Source organism: Suillus clintonianus (assembly GCF_016758775.1).
Source record: "Suillus clintonianus strain FC179 chromosome Unknown DEU56scaffold_15, whole genome shotgun sequence".
NCBI lineage: Eukaryota > Fungi > Basidiomycota > Agaricomycetes > Boletales > Suillaceae > Suillus > Suillus clintonianus.
Genome location: NW_024539239.1, coordinates 253,089 through 268,756, shown reverse-complemented (window position 1 = coordinate 268,756; position 15,668 = coordinate 253,089). Strand labels below are relative to the sequence as shown.

Genomic DNA, 15,668 nt, shown 5'->3' with positions numbered 1-15,668 from the left:
TGCCTCGTACAGCCTGAGGTGCTAGCAGCGGCAGGACATCCGAGTCATGAGTACAACTGCTGCGCGTCACATGGTGGCAGATGATGGGTTCAAGACGACTGGGTCCGACCATCAGAACAATCCGCAACGGCTGACCGCGGAATTCTTGGACTTCGATCATGATGGATGAACGCTGGCATGAACAACAATGAATGAATTCCACCTCAAGTCCACTCGGCGGACGGAATTTGACGACGTCCAAGTAATTGTAATTGGCTGACTATAACTACACAGCCATTACGTATACGGTGATGATCGAGGTAGCCGCCGGCGTGATGAAAAAGGTACGACCGGGGTAATATAAAATCAAACTTTGATTTCTCCAAACCACATGAGAAAACTGGACAGTAAAACGGGCTGTGTCCAATCCGTGAACCGTATGTTCTACGAAGTACCCCATAAGTCTTGTATCCAAAGATAAGAGAAATGAATTACCTATTCCATAGTATTATCATAGAAGTATTGGCCCGTGTACCCGTCAGGCGAAAAGACGGGAATGGGCGCCACAATCGCGGAGGTCGCGAGGCTGCAACAGACTCCCCGCCTTGCGCACAGCGTGCAGGGTTGAGCCGGACGGTCCTTGTCATGATCGCACTTTAACAATCATTAGCTGCATTGCAAGGCATGTAAAAGAACCAAAAATCACTAACTTTTTTTTTGGCGACGCGACACACCTCACACGCATGAGTTGCTTTTGAACGCATCACAATAGGCCTGGATAGCGTTCGCTCCATTGACAATGAGTTGGATGTTTCGGTGGGTTGAATTGGGTGCATTCGCGGGTGTTTCGATGGGTTAAATTTAGTGAGTTCGCTGGTATTTTATACCAAGAACCATACAGTCATCTGCTGACTTGGAAGTTGACGCCAAAGGAAGAAAGAACACGACCTTTCATGCCGCAGATAGAGGAAATAGCTACCAATATCAGTCGCATGTGGAGCATGAGACACTTGAGAATGGTTGCCTGTCCCTGGAACGGGTGGAAAACAGACCCGGTGGGGCATCGGTATCGGTCTCCTAAGAAGTCAGGATACAGATCTGCATGCAATCTGATTCTTATTGAAGCATAGCGCGTATTGATCCACACAGCTGCAGCCTGCTCATCAAATGACCCCATCACAACCCTGTCAGCCTAAACCTGTCAAAGCTTGCTTGATGTGTATATATTGCTGCCTTGAAATATGCCACAAAGTGTATGAGGACAACTTAAGTTTAAAATGGTGACCGTGTTCACCGGGCATCTACGATGCATCTCAAGGAATCAAAATCTTTACTATTACAACGCGATGCAACGCACGTGGAGTTGATTCTATAGCGCCAAATAATCTCTGACTTCCTCCTCGCTGAGTTTACGGAAAGTAGGTTTAGGCCGGCCTGTTTCGCCACCAATTTTCCCAGCTTCGAGCTCTTCTAGTGTTGGGACAGTGACAACACCGATTTCTATCGTCTTCTCGGTCATCTGACCTTCAAAGCCCTCCTTCAGCGTCAACAGAGCAGTGTGAATTGCGTCCTCTAGACTTATGTCGTCGTTGTATCTGGAAATGATCGCGAACTCAGCGGAAGCGAAAAAGATGGGGAACATGAGCCTTACCGCTTCTCCAGGAACGTTTTGGCATTGACCATGTTTTTCCCAATGGCACTGGCCTTCCACGCCCAGAAAGATCCCGAAGGATCAACCTGGTATAGACTTGGGCCGCGGTTGATGTCCCACCCAGCGACCAGTAGTGACACGCCGAAAGGCCGTACCCCTCTGAACATGAGAATTAAAAACACGCGTGATCCGTTGTACATACAACCACAAGGCGGATCTTCTTACCCAGATTGAGTTGCCTTCTGCATGACGGTAGCGATCTCCTGCGTCAAAACCTTCGTGGGTGGATACTCTCCGTATATTTTCCAATATGCCTGCGCGCTTTTCCGTGCCCTTGCGATCAAAACGCGGAAGTCAGGACCCATGCCTGAATACACAATCCCAATATTCGGGCACACTACTGCCACTTTCTCGATCATGGAGTCGTCTATCAAAATCGAGGACGACTTCTTCTCTGTGGCTATGACAATTCCATTGGACGCTGGCGGCAAAATCAGCCTGTGATATACAGCAAAAGTAGACCAAATACCTTTGATACCAAGACTGGTTGTTCCCTGAGAAACGGCGGCCAATGCATGTTCGATCTGAACGAGTTTACCGCTTGGTGAGAATACTGTAAGGGAGTAGCTAACCACAAAATGTAAGTGAAGCGGTGAGATTAGCAGAAGAGAATATGAACCTGTAAGCGCCTCCATCAGCAGTCGCCATTATGATTGTCAGAAGGGGTAGAACAGATAAAAAATATTAACGTCGTTGTTGATGGGAGGTGATTGGGGAGATTGAAGCTAAAGGACGCGTCACGATACACGCGTCGTTGAGCCTTAGAATTCAACAGATACAAACAACCACATATTTCGGCTTAATTGCATTGATCATCGTATTATATATAAGGCAAGTACTCATGGGACTTTGCTCCAGCCCTCCGCAGTTCATGCACAGGTCATACATATATAGTTTGCTGACTTTAAGCTCCTCGTGGACTTATTCGAACAGTGCTAGAAGCGGAGTAATATCACGGACTGAGCTTCAGCCTCAGCTAACTTCCCATAGCATCTCTCGGCCATCTTGTGAGCGTAGCCGGTTGATCGCCAGCGCAACTTTATACATATGTAATACAATATATGGACTATCTTTTTAGTCTGCCTCGCATATCTCATTATCTCAGTTGAGCTGATCGCGGAAGTGGGATCAATGACGCTTATAGACATCGCAATTCGTCCGTCCGGCATCCTATCTTTATTCACTAACGTTAAGGGGTGTTGTGCGTAGGTAGGGTTGCTAATAAAGGTGCATCAATATTTAGCAACGGGCTTTATATCAAATAATTATACCTTGTGGAAGGTGACTTCGGGGAAGAGCACCTTGGCCTCGTCATTGGCAACGGAAGGGTGGACAATGACGTCGTCACCCTTGTTCCAATTGACTGGTGTAGTTATGCGGTGTTTATCGCCAAGCTGCAAAGCTGAATGGGCTAAGTGAGTGTGTGCGAAGCAGTCATGTCATGGTGCTCACAGTCGACAACACTGGAGATAGTTATTAATGTCAAGTCAACGGCCCCAAAATCCGACAGACTCACCGGAGAATCTCATCGAAGTTTCGTCCGGTAGAAGCCGGATAAGCTATGGTCAAGCGAATGACTTTCTTGGGGTCAACCACGAATACAGTGCGAATCTTCAAGTAGGTTATATTGCGGTACAGGCTCAACTGATGTTCGAGCGTACCGTAAAGGGAAGACCCTTTGCATCACGGTTAGTGGCATCTTGCTCATCAAGCATATCATAGAGGGTGGAGATTTTCCGGTCCTCGTCGGCAATCTACACGGCGATATTAAAGACTGTACCAATCAGAATATGGTTGTACATGCGATGGGGAACTGCACGTTGGTTGGACCGAATTTCGAGCCGAAGTCGTTAATATCTTCTACCCATTTGTTGTGGTCTTTGAGGCCGTTGGCAGAGATGCCAATGAGTTTAACATTGCGCTTAGCAAAGTCATCGGCGCGGCGAGCGACCTCGCCGAGCTCAGTAGTACAAACGGGGGTAAAGTCTCCAGGATGCGAGAAGAGAATTGCCTACGAGGCAACTTGTCAACATCCCGACGTTCATCACCCACGATATGCGCTCACCCAAGAGTCGCCGATCCATTCGTGGAACTTGATAGGTCCGGCAGTAGTCTCTGCTTCAAAATCGGGGGCAATATTTCCGAGACGAAGGGAAGGCATTGTAAACGTCTGATATATCGGTAAAGGAATGCGTAGATCAAGCCTTGACCAAACCCCTTTATAATACGGGGAGGAGAACAAGGATGGTTAATGATTGCGTCTTAATTTCCCACGACTGACAGGAGTGTCCTCATCGCCAACTGAGATGGTGAAATGATTTCAAAGGATGGTGGTATCAGCTGGCCTCACCCTATCATGTGATGTGACTTTTGAGCGTTGTAAAAGCGGTATTATGATGGTCATCAGTGCCTGACCTAATATACACATGACCAACAAGTCGATGTCTTGTTTACAAGGGTCCACGAGGGTCCCATGATGAGAAACTTTTTACTAGTAAAAAGCTATGGCGTGTAAAAGACTATGGGGGTGGCGCTCCTGTTGCACCTGCAGTATCCTATCGATATCTTCATCGATATCTTGGGAGATTTCGATCTAAGATTTCGCGTCAAATGAGTACAGAATCGGAAAGAACCAGAAGCAAGAAAAAACGTACAGCAGCGGCTAGATCCAGCATCGCCTTTCCAGCAATGAGTGCTTCCTCATGGTTGTCTTTAATCTCGATATTAATGATATGAACGGGCTTATTGAATTCTCCACCGCGACTGAGCAGGTCTGGGAGAACATATCGGTGAGTTATACATTTAACAACCGGTCCCAACGGCACCCACCGTCACAAACAGCGTCAAAACAACGTTCTTCACATGTAATAACTACATCTGCAACTGTCTTGCTGTCCTGCCACCGTTCTGGAGCTAGTTTTATTCGCCGATTGCGATCGAGCATCTGGAGAAGTCCATTTGCGGCGTATCTGGGACGTGTTCGTCAGCATCAGATCATAAGGCGATGTAGCGGACTTGCAATCTCGAGTCTTTTGCAATGAGTTCCTCGTATATTGAGTTATATGGTGTGCCAAACGAATAAATGTTAGGCTTGTCTATCGATGGTCCAGGTAGGCGAACAGCAGAGCCCGTGCCGTAAGAAATCACTCTGTATCCGGCTTTGCTTCATGTTTTTGGCATCAGATAAAATGAATGGCATTAAAAACATGTTGTGATACGGACTGCAAGACATGATGGCCTTCCATGGAACGGTTCTGCAAACGGCATGTAAGACTTCCTCGTGATTGTCCCTGAGAAGAACGCAGACCCACTTGATTACTTGCACACACAACACAAAATAGTGGCCTAGGTTTGTATGCAGAGGATCCTGTGTTCGCAGGAGTCGAGGGACCAGCAACAGCATTCTCAGAAGCTATATCAGCTTGCTGCACGAGAACGTTGGGAACCATGGACTGTGAAGTCGTATATGCTCCATCCGTAGACCACTGTGAGGCGCCTTGTACAGACCCACTTTGTTGTTGGGGCGATGGAGTCGGCAACGCAGATGGTGCTCGCTGTAAACGTGGGTCTACGCGTGCCAAGCGCGGGTCGCGAGCTCGGCGTGGGTCCATGGGTAATTCTGAACAGAATATTGTCAGCCAATAGTATGATGGTGATTAACTGGCAGTAAAAGCGTCAGCAGTATCTAGAACATTTGCTAGTCTCCAACTCGACCCAGCGACTTTAACGTGTTACCGGGTCGATAAAGATTCCACTCTGAATCATCATAGCGTACTAAACATGCGTTATTTGCTCACCTTACTAGGCCTGGCTAGGCGGAGCCGATAACGACTATGGGCGAGCAAGTCGGTGTACGAAACAGCAAGTGGTCGGAAAAAAACAAGAACAAATACGTCAAGAGGGCAACTAGTACTAGCCTCACTAGGTAAGTAATTCTCTAGGTCGATATTCAATTTAGACACAACATAGACGGCCTGCTTGAGAACCTGGGGTGGCCTGGGGTGTTGTCAGATGCGTATGGATCATCGCTGCTATCACAATATCGATGCGTCGCCGTGCGTTGTAAATGTATTCGAGCCGGGACGTTGCACTCACTCCTGAATTCGCAGGACACCTGTAGTATCCGTGATGGATTGCGTATCTTGTATTCGTGAACCCACGGAAGACGACATCGCTTTGATCCATCAGACAACAATGGCTAGCGAGGAGGCAATCCAGGAACTGAACAGCGAAATGAACATGCTGTATTCTGTTCTGGAGCGCCTCCGCTTGCAGAAGGACAAGCACCAGGAGAATATACGTCAGGCCTCCTCATTGTTAACTCTCGCTCGCCGCCTACATCCTGAGCTGCTAGCTCGCATATTTGAGATATGTGCCGAAAGCGGCTGGACGCGTGCGCCTGTGGCTGTATCTCAAGTATGCTCAGCTTGGAGGAAAGCCGCAGCCTTTCCTCGTGTATGGTCCCATCTCTTCCTTGACTTGAGATCCAGAAACTCGATCGGGAAAGTGGAGTTTTGGTTGAGAAAAGTTCAGCATGCGCCTTTGCATATAACTTTGGATATCCCTCTTGGGCCACTATCATTGGAGGAGGTTTGGGGTTTGCTCATTCCTCGCTGCAAGCAATGGCACACCCTTATCGTCAAATCTGTGGACTCGACAACAATGAACTACGTCCTTCACCGCTGCAGTTTCCCATTGCCTGCTTTAAGCCAACTCAGTGTCATCACTGAAATGGAGGGTTCTCAGGGAGATCTTGTGAATGTGTCGTCACTTCAAGACGCTCCGCATTTATCTCGGTTGTTCATTGAACAACCGAATCTTCCACAGTGGAGCAACTTCATAGGAGTCACGAAATTACATGTTGTGCTCTCCTCTTCAACGTTGCTCGCACCTTCCATCAATGCCACCGATTGGATCGAAATGTTGCAGGCCTTACCAGAGTTAAGGGACCTCACAGTAGAGCTCTCTAAACCAGAAGCGCGCCCATACAACGTTAACACCCAACGCGTTGCGGATCTTCCTCACCTGGAATCACTGACACTTCACGTCTCTCCCGAAGTGAACGGAATCCTTCTGACAATGCGCGCACCTGCGTTGCGTCAGCTCCACCTGCGCTGCTCATCTGATCCCTTTTCACGCCAACACATGCCTTCTGGCGCCCATTTGTGTCGGTTCCTCGAGTCTTCCCCTTGTTTACAGCTTCTAGAACTCTATGATGTTGACGTGGAGCATACTGACTTCGCGCGATGTTTCGAGCTCCTTCCTAAACTAGAGGAACTTCGTCTGCACGATAGTGACGTTGCTGACGAACAACTGCGGCTGCTACACGGGAACAACGGGTATTGCCCAAACCTTGCTCGTCTTGACTTCCGCTGGTGCAATTATCTCACTGGCAATGCGCTCGTGAACCTTGTGCAGAGCCGGTTGCCGGGAGATGAAGGCGAGGATCAAGTGTCGCCCACAACACCACAAACGAGGTCGATTGATGAAGTGGCTGTTATCAACTGCCTGCACGTCAAAGAACAGGATGTTTTCGATCTAGCGGAAATAACACTTTGCAGACTTCTAATGAGGTCGAACGAAGATCACTGCTGTGAGCATATGCATTTCGGTTTAGATCACTTGAGAAGAATACTAATGTGATCGTCAGATGGAAGGGGTTGCTGCAACAACGAGAGATATAGGCAACGACTGCGACTTCGCCACAACAATAAGTTGCCGGCAAGGGTTATCCTTTGACCATGGATCAGATCGGTCAAGCTTGAGCTTACAATCGTGCTCGGTAGAATACTAAATTCGAACTGCACATAGACAATGTAATACGAGTGCTGTTAGTCTCAAACTATGGCAAGCAGTAGTAGTCAGTGTACCATTCGCCTCAAACAAGGACCAGTCTGATATTCCACGCGTTAGAGAACCCCTGCCGTTGGAGCTGCAAGTAAAGCAGCACTGGACTGAGCCTACATAACCTATATCGTGGTGATTGAAAAAGAAAACTCCAAAACTTTCCGCCCTTTATATGACTGGGCACGTGGCGCTCGGCAATATGCGGCCAGCAGCGTGTTGAGCGCTGAGCGAACAAGTCGACGCCAGTTGTGCTCATCTTCCGTCACCCATTAGCACTGTCGTCGTACAGCCATTATTTATGGGTTTCGTCGACCGTACCGCAGACTTCAGAGATGTCCTTCAAGCGAAAACCACTGTCCCTCAGGCAAAACGACGTAAAACGTCTCCCGTATATGATGTCCCTAACGCGAATGTATTTGGAAAACAATATCTAGAGGAAGCCTACACGATTGTATGTCGCAACGATGTGTCTTACGTCGAGGTTATCTTACCTGGTTGCATAGCTGAACCATATTGGCACTCTCACCCGTATGCTCTCTAGCATACGGAAGCCTTACCTGAGTGTCGATGCACACGTTGTACCACTTTCGCGACATGGTTTGCATACCATCGATTTGAGCGACTCTACAAAGTCTTGGTCGGGAATACGTTACCTCACAGACGAGGAGCGGGATCAGGTTGACCTGCAGGCACGCGTCATCCTCAGTAGGTGCGCAGACAGGGTCAAGGAAATGGAAACACTCGAAAAGCGTGCGGTCTGTTTCTTGCCGTTGTTCCTGAAACGATTGCTCACAATTGGTTGTTTCTACAGGTCGTGCTGAGCTCGTCGCAAGTAACATGAACCCCTTGACGCGCTTCCTTCCCGCCCGTCTGAAGAGCAACAATTCGACAATACTTTCGGATTTCACAGCGGCGCACCACTCCAGCATAACGTGGTATCTTAGCAGGCGTCTTACAGAAGCCAGCCAGAACCAAAAAGAAATGCAAGAGGAGCGTGTCAAGCGCCAACTTGAACGCACACGAACTCTAGGATCCAGTGCGGCGCAAGAGGCAATGAATATCGTCTCCAAGGGACCTGCGCAACAGAAACAGCGCAATGGAGGAGGGAGCGACAGCTGGTTGGGAGGTGCTTCATCAGCACTCGTCTCAGGGATCGCCGCTACCATTGGCGCAACGAGCAGCCGCCCTGCTGCTCAACCGACAACGCTTACTCCCGCTTCGTCATTAGGTGACCTGGACGGAGACGACGATGATATTGAGCTTTCGCAGTCTCAGATACTTCAATTCGAGTCGGAGAATGCCAATATTCTCCGATCCGTCCAGGACACGCTCGAGTCCGTACAACAGGCCGAAGCAAGATTGATGGATATCAGCAATCTCCAAATGGAACTGATGACACATCTTACACAACAAACGGAGCTGACTGACCAACTATACGAGGACGCGATTGCGACGACATCTACCGTAGAGAAGGGTAACGTGCAGCTGAGAGAGGCACGTAGACGTGCCAAGGACAGCCGAGTATTTATACTTGTTTTCCTGATTGGAGCTAGCTTTTCCTTGCTTTTCCTCCACTTTTACTAGCGACTTATTATTCGCGCATGACTTTCTATAGTTATGGATGTGTGTCGATCATAAAGCTAGCATAGTACAATGTCCTGTCATTAATTACGTTCCGCTGCAATACATTCACTTGAAGTGAGTCAAACTCTACGGAGAACCCAAAAAGTTAGACCCCAACAAAGGTGCCTCCTCTGCTGCCTCAAGTGCCTCTGCAGCAAGTTCGTCACGCTCTGATGGGCTATCATGTAGACGCTTGATCTCATTCTGCATGAGATAATAGACCAGCCTGTATAGTGTTAGTAGAGCTCTGTTATTGATAGCGGTGACTTGGACACGAACGAGCTGGCTACAACAGATATCAAGACACCACCGGCAACGAGAAGGCTGTTGATAATCTTTGTTTCTGCGCACCATGAATCAATGAAAACGGAATGCCATGACATGTGTCCTTACGGGTATCCATGTGATTTCTCTGTTCGCCGTCTGAGAGTCTAGCAATACGAGATCCTACGAACACGTAAACCAGAACCTTTGGGAGAACAAAGCAAGTCGCTATGAAGAACTGGAACAACGACACTGGAGTTATGCTCTAACATAAAGAGTTAGATGCAAACCAGTAGACAACTCGAAAAGCTTACCGCGAATAATGAGTTTGACCAAGCCCACGGGGGAAATGAAGACATGCGAATGAGGATGATCAGGGGCATGCCTCTTGACCGCTGCAGGCGTCATCTAGTAAACGAGTACGCCGAGGCTAATGAAACACACTGACTATTACAGCTTCCAAAGCCTGCCATTTCTCATTAGTGGAAGTCCATGAGCGCAGCCTCTTGCTGAACATGAACCGAAGGGTAACAAAAGCTATGGCAGAGCCTGCCAGTGTTCCAAATGCTGCAGGGAAGAAGCCTCGGATACCGTATGTGAAACCGAACAAGTTAAGGAGAGTGACATGCCCGATGAAAGGGGGGAAGGATGCAACAACTGAGGGGGATTAGAATGTTCGAATTTATCAGAAGAAAGTGTGCACTTACTCATGACAACGATAATAATTGTGTACCCATACGGGAGATGTCGGATGTATTGTGCGGCATCATACGTGAATTGAGCAATGCGAGCTGGAGTGACCACAATGATAAATGTGGCTAAGCAGACATAGAAGAATAGAATGAACCAGATCACAGCCTAGAAACATCATCGTTAGTTCACATTACAACATGTAACACTGACGTCACCTTTCCAACTAGACCCAGTTTTTCATATCTCGAGCTAGCTGATTGTATCAGACCCTTAATGAAACGAGCCATCTTCGCAAGAGCGACCGACATGGACGAAATAAGGCTTCGGTGATTGTAAGGCTTGCGGTGTGATGGTGCAGGTCAAGTGGGAAAGGAGGGCAGCAAGAGTAGTACCGAAAATGGCAAAGCCGGCGGCAGGTCACGCGGATGTTTAATTTAGCTGTACATGTCTCGACTTCGTCAGACTGACACCAACCACTCGTGTTTGCATAGTTGGATGGAGAAATTCTCTTCTTTCCGAGTATTGAATTCAACTTTCTAGCTTGCTTTATGCTCACGTTTCGTGTCATAGGATCCTGGAACGGGCATTCAGGCTAGTGCTTCCACAGTCAAAATATATTAAGCAGTAGCTCACTCCCGTATTCAGCCTTTCCTTGCGCCAGTACCACCACAGGAACGCGACCTCTTCGTCACTTTTCTGACGCCTATCAGAGCCGTTGTTGCTGTCATACGAACTGTTGTGATCATCGTCCTTATTGCGATCCATTTTGCCTTAGTTCATGTGATCGGCTTTATCTGTGTGAGTGGCTGCAAAGTTCACACTTACGTTTTCGCTCAATGAAACAGCGGCCTGTTCTACCATTACAAGATGTAATATTATGGTTGGGCACTGCCCTGCTTGCGCGCTTGGCGCTCTATGTGATAGGATTTTGGTCTGTGCCGACGGAGCTTATTGTTCGAAAAAGAGGGTCAGCTCTATGGTGGATCGATTTTTGAGATATATGCTCACAAAACAGGTAGAAAATTCCCTGAAAACAAGTGGAATCCACGAGCTGGGGACCTTATAGTATCAAACTGGTCGTCTTGGATAGAAGTCCTTTGGCTGGCATACCAGTAAGATGCTCGATTGTATTTGCAAATTTTTCTCACGAGTTTCGTAAGATACAACCCGGTTTTTGTGTTGCCTATTGCAAATGCACCCACAGCGTCTTCCGCCAGAGATGCATCATCAGTATCGTACACCCCAGGACGAAAGACAGGGACAGGATCCGCAGCTATATCTTCTTTTGACCGCGTATTGAGCTCACCAGAAGTCATTCACGGCTTTCGTCAGGTGTCTTTATTGGAAATAATATATTCCACTGGCAATACGCCATCAGCCCCTTCCTCTGCGCCTTTACGCAGTCTCGACGACATCCGCCGTTCAGCGCGTCGTCCCGTTGTCGTATTTCCTGAATGCACGACCAGCAACGGCAGGGGTCTGCTTCGATTCGCCGATGTCTTCAATGGCGCAAGTGTTCCTACAAAGGGTTACAATATTTTCGTGATGTGTGTGAGGTAAATCACATTCATTCCAACACTCATCTCCTTGTATCTAACTAGTTTTAGATACGATCCCCCGACACCGTCACAACCCTCTTTGTCGCACTCAGTCCCAGACACTACCTTCAACCCCCTCCGACATCTATTTCAAATATGCACCTGTCTTTCTCCACAATCTATCTCCATCCGCCAACTTCCGCTCTCGGAATCCCCTAGCTCTCAGCTCTTCATAGTCAATGAGGTGGTTCCTGAGCCACGTTCTGATGTGCTTGCCGAAGTCTGCGCTGTGCTATTAGCGAGAATAGGCAAGATGAAAAGGGTTGGTTTTGGATGGGAAGATAAATACGCCTTTTTGGACTTTTATCGTGGAAGGAGATGATGGGACGGCCTGTTCAGATCCGTTCATAGCAAACTCAGCGGTAATATTTATGCGATCGCCGGGAACTGCAATACAAGAATGACTGTAGATCCACTATCCAGTCATGATCTAAAATTACTAGATGTGTAATGGAACACTATCGATTATATAGCCAGAGTCACTTCAATACACTTCAATAATTTAGACTTGACACGTTTCCACGAGAAAGGAGATGTTTAAGTATCTGTCATGAGGTCATGACCTTGGGGTCCACCCCAAATTCCAGAATCCCGCATGAAGGATTTCCATCGTTCGTCGATCCCAGACTCTCCAGAAAGATAAAGTCCAAGGTCAGCAAGATCAGCGTCAGGCCTGATGCTCGTTGGATCAAACAGATGGGATTGTGGGAGGGGGTTTTGAAAAGCCGAGACTGAATTGGATGTCTGGGTGACGGAGGAATATAGCGCGGGCGCGGGGCCCGGTGTCATGAATTCGGGAGGCAGAGAAATTGCATCCCACTGGTTTTGGAAGGTCATAGATACATCTCCTGTGCCTATTGTGGGATCTGACATGGATGGGGGAGGAAGCATTTGCAGGAATTCTACAAGCATAGGGTGGACGTCGGGGATGGAATCTGAGGGTGAATTGCCGTCGTCAGACGCCGAGGGAGTACTCGCGGTGGATTGTGATGGATCTGCAGCTGATAGAGTAACAGAGCGCGATGGTACTTTCTTGCGGTTCTGCTGCGAAAGGATCTTGCTGACGAGGACACGCGTCTGGCCACCAAACATGGTAAGTTCGTCATCACCCCCCACCTCCGGAAGGAGGGAGGATTGACTGCCCTGCATGTTAGATGCCGCCCCGCTGCGATACCTTTCAAGCGCCTGAAAGGCTTTCAGCTTGAGTGCAATTAGGATAGCCTGGGAAATCGCATCAACAAAATATACTAAAACGATTGATTGTGAATGATGTGTACCAAACCATGTCGAGCGCGACTTGATGTCTCTGATCCCCGTGAAAACATTTCTACTGCAAGGTTCAATTCCTCCCATGCAGCAGGCGCCATAGTCGACGATGGTGCTCGTGTGACGATGGATCCAACAATCACCTGTGCCTGCTTGAGTATCACGTCATGCACTAAGTCTACCACGTACAGCTGCAGACAACAGATGACTCCAGATAGGCCACCAACGCATATAGAGTTCCGGAAACATTTGAAAGTTAAGGAGAGTCGTCTTGATCGTTGCCGACGCACAACGATATGCAGCGAGGAATGATGGAGCGTAGGGACTGCGGAGAGGATTTGTGGGAAAGTCGAGCAAGGCTTGTGCAAAAAAGCTACGATGAATGAACAACATCGCTGTAAAGACATCAGGTGGGACCGAAGGTCATCACGTTCAGGGGACTCACTCGTCGTTCTAAACTGGAAAAGGATACGGCCACGAATATAGGCTGATGGAGTGGTGTAATCGTCTTTGACGCTGGAACGATAAAGGTTTAAAGACGGAGGTAAGACTTGCTCGCGAACTTTTCTGTCGAGTTCTAGGATAGTGTCGTAACTTGGAAGTTCTGCGCTCAGCGTTAATTCTGTAACCTGAGAGAATACGTCTCTTGTGAAAGTATGCTTCCATCGCCAAACTGCCCAAAATAAGGGGAATCAACGAAATACGAGGGGCATTAGTCAGAACTCACACCCAATCTCGACCTCCCCTTTATCATTCATAGTAGTCGTCTCGTCTTCAGGAAACTCGCAGTCTATGTACGATAACCTGTTCGAGGGAGGACGACCCAAAGCGAGACTCTAACCAATTCGTCAAAATCGTGTCAAAGAGCAAGAGACATCGACATCACCCACATGAAAGAGATCTGCAGAAAAGACTTCCCAGAACAGAGTACGTCGACGCTGAACAACCTTCGGGCTCAAATTAAATCGGGAAGGGTCGCGGTCTATGCAAAATTGCAAGGAATGAAGGCTGATGAAAATGAGGCCATAGACAAATACTCACGAAGACCCATCTGAAAAGAAGACACACTCAATGACATGTCCAAGATGATCAAACGATAAACATACACTCTGAGCCAATTTGCTGGCCAGTGCAATGGCAGACCACGCACTATTTAACGCGTATCGCTTGCCTCTGTTGCTGTAACAGTATCCCATCAAAGCCAGAGCTTGAACAGTTTGATCAGTCGGTGATTCGAAAACAGAGCGGAGTGATAATGCCACACGGCCAAGATGGAAGTAGTCCTCCGCTTCCTGATTACATGACGGCAACGTCAAGTCCATGAGAGCGCCCTGGGCAAAGACCATATAGAGAGCGGCGATGGTATGTTCAGGGCACTCTGCGGTAAATTCAGATGGGTTACTTTGTCGCTTCTGAGCAAGGGCATAAACAGGTGACATCATATCATCAATCAGCTCTTCTCGTCGGATTGGTCGAAATATCCAAGCAGCATGCTCCATATATGTCTCGCAGAGTGTAGAAGCCCGCGGGTATGGTGGTAAAAGGCTTAACAATGAGTCCAGGATACTTTGACACCGATCATGATCAGGAATACCAGTCAAACTGAAGGGAAGGCTTGACTCCAATCGAGAGATATCCGCAGACATGCTTGGAAGCTCGTCTGGTTGCGAGGACGAAGTTCCATCGAGTACAGCGCCGGCCTGCCAGGGTGCGACAGGATTATATATCTCAAACATTTTTTGAGCCAACATACCATGAATAAAGTCTGTTGGGTACCGTCACTAAGCGTTCACGAGAAAGCTGAAGAATGGCATTACCTCTGAACCTGCAGAAAGTCCAAAGTAATTTGACTCTCCTCCATCGCCGATAGTTAAAGTACCGAATGAATTGATGGGAACATTACTGCTTTCATTTGTGGCATCATTGCTAGGCTTCGGAGCTTCTGGTCCAAATTTTATGGAGAGTAGATCTTCGGTGAGAAGCGGATGAACATCGACAGACACGCCGCCTTGAAAAATGGATAATGCGTCCTCGAGTTGTCGAATTCGCTGGCCCATCTCCATAATCTTGCGATGCAGGTGTTCCGTATCTGCAAGAACAAAACTAATAATGATCAGTATCGTTGAGTAACCAGGAAAAAAATCATATATACCGAGTACCCTGTCCGGTGGAAAGACTACCTGTAGATGTCACAATGATGTTAAAGGCTGACTGAATGCATAATAAATGGACGAGACCGTTAGGACAGATGGTTGGGCACCCTCGACGAACACAGGATCCGCATGGCACTTTCTTGTCACATTTCAGTTTCAACCTTCAGGTAATACATCAGAAAAGTTCAAAATTAGAAAGACGAGAATACCTTCTGCACTCTGCGCACGATATTTCACCACGAGCGCGCTTGAGTTCCGTTTCCTCCTCGTTTGCTATTTTGCGAGATATACGACGGGGAGCATTCAGGGGATTCTTCGATGTATCCGCCGGCATAGATGTAGGTCCAAAGTTAGAAGACCCTAGTCCCCGAAGATTGGTGAAGGAAAAGGAAAACAACTGCAAGATTTGTTATAGTAAGATAGCGCAAAGGGGGATCATCAGCGGGAGCCGAGTAGCCGTGCTCCTTTTCAGAATTGACCGAGAAATCAAAAGTCACGTGACCAGAACGCGTCCGCCCTAGTGGAAGTTCGAGT

At 47.9% G+C, this 15,668-nt stretch overlaps 8 protein-coding genes across 8 annotated transcripts; 3 read left to right on the top strand and 5 right to left on the bottom strand.

Annotated features, from left to right (window-relative positions):
- Nucleotides 1–1,228: 1,228 nt before the first annotated feature.
- On the bottom strand, nt 1,229–2,511 carry DEU56DRAFT_152764 (nucleophile aminohydrolase). The gene is made up of 5 exons (XM_041344792.1): nt 2,310–2,511; nt 2,160–2,257; nt 1,856–2,111; nt 1,631–1,789; nt 1,229–1,574 (listed from the first exon to the last, which is right to left on the bottom strand). Exons 1-5 carry the CDS (start codon nt 2,336–2,338, stop codon nt 1,349–1,351), a joined length of 768 nt encoding a protein of 255 aa, XP_041211569.1. The 5' UTR covers nt 2,339–2,511; the 3' UTR covers nt 1,229–1,348.
- DEU56DRAFT_786126 (1-Cys peroxiredoxin) lies at nt 2,451–3,925 on the bottom strand. Its single transcript, XM_041352345.1, has 7 exons — nt 3,756–3,925; nt 3,495–3,701; nt 3,352–3,444; nt 3,207–3,301; nt 3,143–3,153; nt 2,962–3,092; nt 2,451–2,908 (listed from the first exon to the last, which is right to left on the bottom strand). Exons 1-7 carry the CDS (start codon nt 3,849–3,851, stop codon nt 2,867–2,869), a joined length of 675 nt encoding a protein of 224 aa, XP_041211568.1. The 5' UTR covers nt 3,852–3,925; the 3' UTR covers nt 2,451–2,866.
- A 138-nt stretch (nt 3,926–4,063) lies between these two features.
- On the bottom strand, nt 4,064–5,563 carry DEU56DRAFT_786124 (phosphoprotein phosphatase). Its single transcript, XM_041352344.1, has 6 exons — nt 5,002–5,563; nt 4,913–4,944; nt 4,710–4,853; nt 4,520–4,659; nt 4,345–4,463; nt 4,064–4,283 (listed from the first exon to the last, which is right to left on the bottom strand). Exons 1-6 carry the CDS (start codon nt 5,299–5,301, stop codon nt 4,182–4,184), a joined length of 837 nt encoding a protein of 278 aa, XP_041211567.1. The 5' UTR covers nt 5,302–5,563; the 3' UTR covers nt 4,064–4,181.
- DEU56DRAFT_786120 (uncharacterized protein) lies at nt 5,564–7,705 on the top strand. Its single transcript, XM_041352343.1, has 3 exons — nt 5,564–5,745; nt 5,800–7,283; nt 7,341–7,705. The coding sequence occupies exons 1-3, from the start codon at nt 5,702–5,704 to the stop codon at nt 7,427–7,429; spliced, it is 1,617 nt and encodes a 538-aa protein (XP_041211566.1). The 5' UTR covers nt 5,564–5,701; the 3' UTR covers nt 7,430–7,705.
- A 53-nt stretch (nt 7,706–7,758) lies between these two features.
- Nucleotides 7,759–9,144, top strand: DEU56DRAFT_882820 (uncharacterized protein). The gene is made up of 3 exons (XM_041356129.1): nt 7,759–7,988; nt 8,041–8,287; nt 8,349–9,144. The coding sequence occupies exons 1-3, from the start codon at nt 7,836–7,838 to the stop codon at nt 9,119–9,121; spliced, it is 1,173 nt and encodes a 390-aa protein (XP_041211565.1). The 5' UTR covers nt 7,759–7,835; the 3' UTR covers nt 9,122–9,144.
- Nucleotides 9,145–10,483, bottom strand: DEU56DRAFT_786112 (Golgi apparatus membrane protein TVP38). Its single transcript, XM_041352342.1, has 7 exons — nt 10,333–10,483; nt 10,132–10,282; nt 9,873–10,081; nt 9,739–9,819; nt 9,554–9,689; nt 9,440–9,503; nt 9,145–9,386 (listed from the first exon to the last, which is right to left on the bottom strand). The coding sequence occupies exons 1-7, from the start codon at nt 10,423–10,425 to the stop codon at nt 9,248–9,250; spliced, it is 873 nt and encodes a 290-aa protein (XP_041211564.1). The 5' UTR covers nt 10,426–10,483; the 3' UTR covers nt 9,145–9,247.
- A 78-nt stretch (nt 10,484–10,561) lies between these two features.
- Nucleotides 10,562–12,269, top strand: DEU56DRAFT_930869 (uncharacterized protein; the record flags this gene model as incomplete). The annotated part of the gene is made up of 7 exons (XM_041358702.1): nt 10,562–10,636; nt 10,688–10,712; nt 10,779–10,915; nt 10,963–11,084; nt 11,137–11,229; nt 11,278–11,673; nt 11,725–12,269. 7 exons carry the CDS (start codon nt 10,562–10,564, stop codon nt 12,035–12,037), a joined length of 1,161 nt encoding a protein of 386 aa, XP_041211563.1. The 3' UTR covers nt 12,038–12,269.
- Nucleotides 12,145–15,577, bottom strand: DEU56DRAFT_152565 (fungal-specific transcription factor domain-containing protein). The gene is made up of 12 exons (XM_041344791.1): nt 15,344–15,577; nt 15,134–15,295; nt 14,799–15,084; nt 14,735–14,746; nt 14,088–14,681; nt 14,023–14,032; nt 13,872–13,963; nt 13,709–13,817; nt 13,427–13,654; nt 13,171–13,376; nt 12,993–13,124; nt 12,145–12,936 (listed from the first exon to the last, which is right to left on the bottom strand). Exons 1-12 carry the CDS (start codon nt 15,466–15,468, stop codon nt 12,253–12,255), a joined length of 2,640 nt encoding a protein of 879 aa, XP_041211562.1. The 5' UTR covers nt 15,469–15,577; the 3' UTR covers nt 12,145–12,252.
- Nucleotides 15,578–15,668: the final 91 nt, after the last annotated feature.

What these genes read in the sequence shown, in the direction of transcription:
- DEU56DRAFT_152764 (XM_041344792.1), bottom strand. Translation starts at nt 2,338, where the DNA reads ATGGCGACTGCTGATGGAGGCGCTTACAG. An exon ending in CAGAAGGCAACTCAATCTGG is followed by an intron (nt 1,790 to 1,855) that starts GTAAGAAGATCC and finishes TCTCATGTTCAG; the next exon opens with AGGGGTACGGCCTTTCGGCG. An exon ending in AAAACGTTCCTGGAGAAGCG is followed by an intron (nt 1,575 to 1,630) that starts GTAAGGCTCATG and finishes GATCATTTCCAG; the next exon opens with ATACAACGACGACATAAGTC.
- DEU56DRAFT_786126 (XM_041352345.1), bottom strand. Translation starts at nt 3,851, where the DNA reads ATGCCTTCCCTTCGTCTCGGAAATATTGCCCCCGATTTTGAAGCAGAG. An exon ending in CCAACGTGCAGTTCCCCATC is followed by an intron (nt 3,445 to 3,494) that starts GCATGTACAACC and finishes ATCGCCGTGTAG; the next exon opens with ATTGCCGACGAGGACCGGAA. An exon ending in CCGAAGTCACCTTCCACAAG is followed by an intron (nt 2,909 to 2,961) that starts GTATAATTATTT and finishes CACCTTTATTAG; the next exon opens with CAACCCTACCTACGCACAAC.
- DEU56DRAFT_786124 (XM_041352344.1), bottom strand. Translation starts at nt 5,301, where the DNA reads ATGGACCCACGCCGAGCTCGCGACCCGCGCTTGGCACGCGTAGACCCA. An exon ending in TTTTGACGCTGTTTGTGACG is followed by an intron (nt 4,464 to 4,519) that starts GTGGGTGCCGTT and finishes ATGTTCTCCCAG; the next exon opens with ACCTGCTCAGTCGCGGTGGA. An exon ending in TGCTGGATCTAGCCGCTGCT is followed by an intron (nt 4,284 to 4,344) that starts GTACGTTTTTTC and finishes GCGAAATCTTAG; the next exon opens with ATCGAAATCTCCCAAGATAT.
- DEU56DRAFT_786120 (XM_041352343.1), top strand. Translation starts at nt 5,702, where the DNA reads ATGCGTATGGATCATCGCTGCTATCACAATATCGATGCGTCGCC. An exon ending in CACAATATCGATGCGTCGCC is followed by an intron (nt 5,746 to 5,799) that starts GTGCGTTGTAAA and finishes CTGAATTCGCAG; the next exon opens with GACACCTGTAGTATCCGTGA. An exon ending in GTCGAACGAAGATCACTGCT is followed by an intron (nt 7,284 to 7,340) that starts GTGAGCATATGC and finishes TGTGATCGTCAG; the next exon opens with ATGGAAGGGGTTGCTGCAAC.
- DEU56DRAFT_882820 (XM_041356129.1), top strand. Translation starts at nt 7,836, where the DNA reads ATGGGTTTCGTCGACCGTACCGCAGACTTCAGAGATGTCCTTCAAGCG. An exon ending in TAGAGGAAGCCTACACGATT is followed by an intron (nt 7,989 to 8,040) that starts GTATGTCGCAAC and finishes CTGGTTGCATAG; the next exon opens with CTGAACCATATTGGCACTCT. An exon ending in AATGGAAACACTCGAAAAGC is followed by an intron (nt 8,288 to 8,348) that starts GTGCGGTCTGTT and finishes TTGTTTCTACAG; the next exon opens with GTCGTGCTGAGCTCGTCGCA.
- DEU56DRAFT_786112 (XM_041352342.1), bottom strand. Translation starts at nt 10,425, where the DNA reads ATGTCGGTCGCTCTTGCGAAGATGGCTCGTTTCATTAAGGGTCTGATA. An exon ending in AACTGGGTCTAGTTGGAAAG is followed by an intron (nt 10,283 to 10,332) that starts GTGACGTCAGTG and finishes TGATGTTTCTAG; the next exon opens with GCTGTGATCTGGTTCATTCT. An exon ending in ATATCTGTTGTAGCCAGCTC is followed by an intron (nt 9,387 to 9,439) that starts GTTCGTGTCCAA and finishes AACACTATACAG; the next exon opens with GCTGGTCTATTATCTCATGC.
- DEU56DRAFT_152565 (XM_041344791.1), bottom strand. Translation starts at nt 15,468, where the DNA reads ATGCCGGCGGATACATCGAAGAATCCCCTGAATGCTCCCCGTCGTATA. An exon ending in TTTCTGCAGATCTCTTTCAT is followed by an intron (nt 13,818 to 13,871) that starts GTGGGTGATGTC and finishes CGAATTGGTTAG; the next exon opens with AGTCTCGCTTTGGGTCGTCC. An exon ending in GTCATCTGTTGTCTGCAGCT is followed by an intron (nt 13,125 to 13,170) that starts GTACGTGGTAGA and finishes AAGCAGGCACAG; the next exon opens with GTGATTGTTGGATCCATCGT.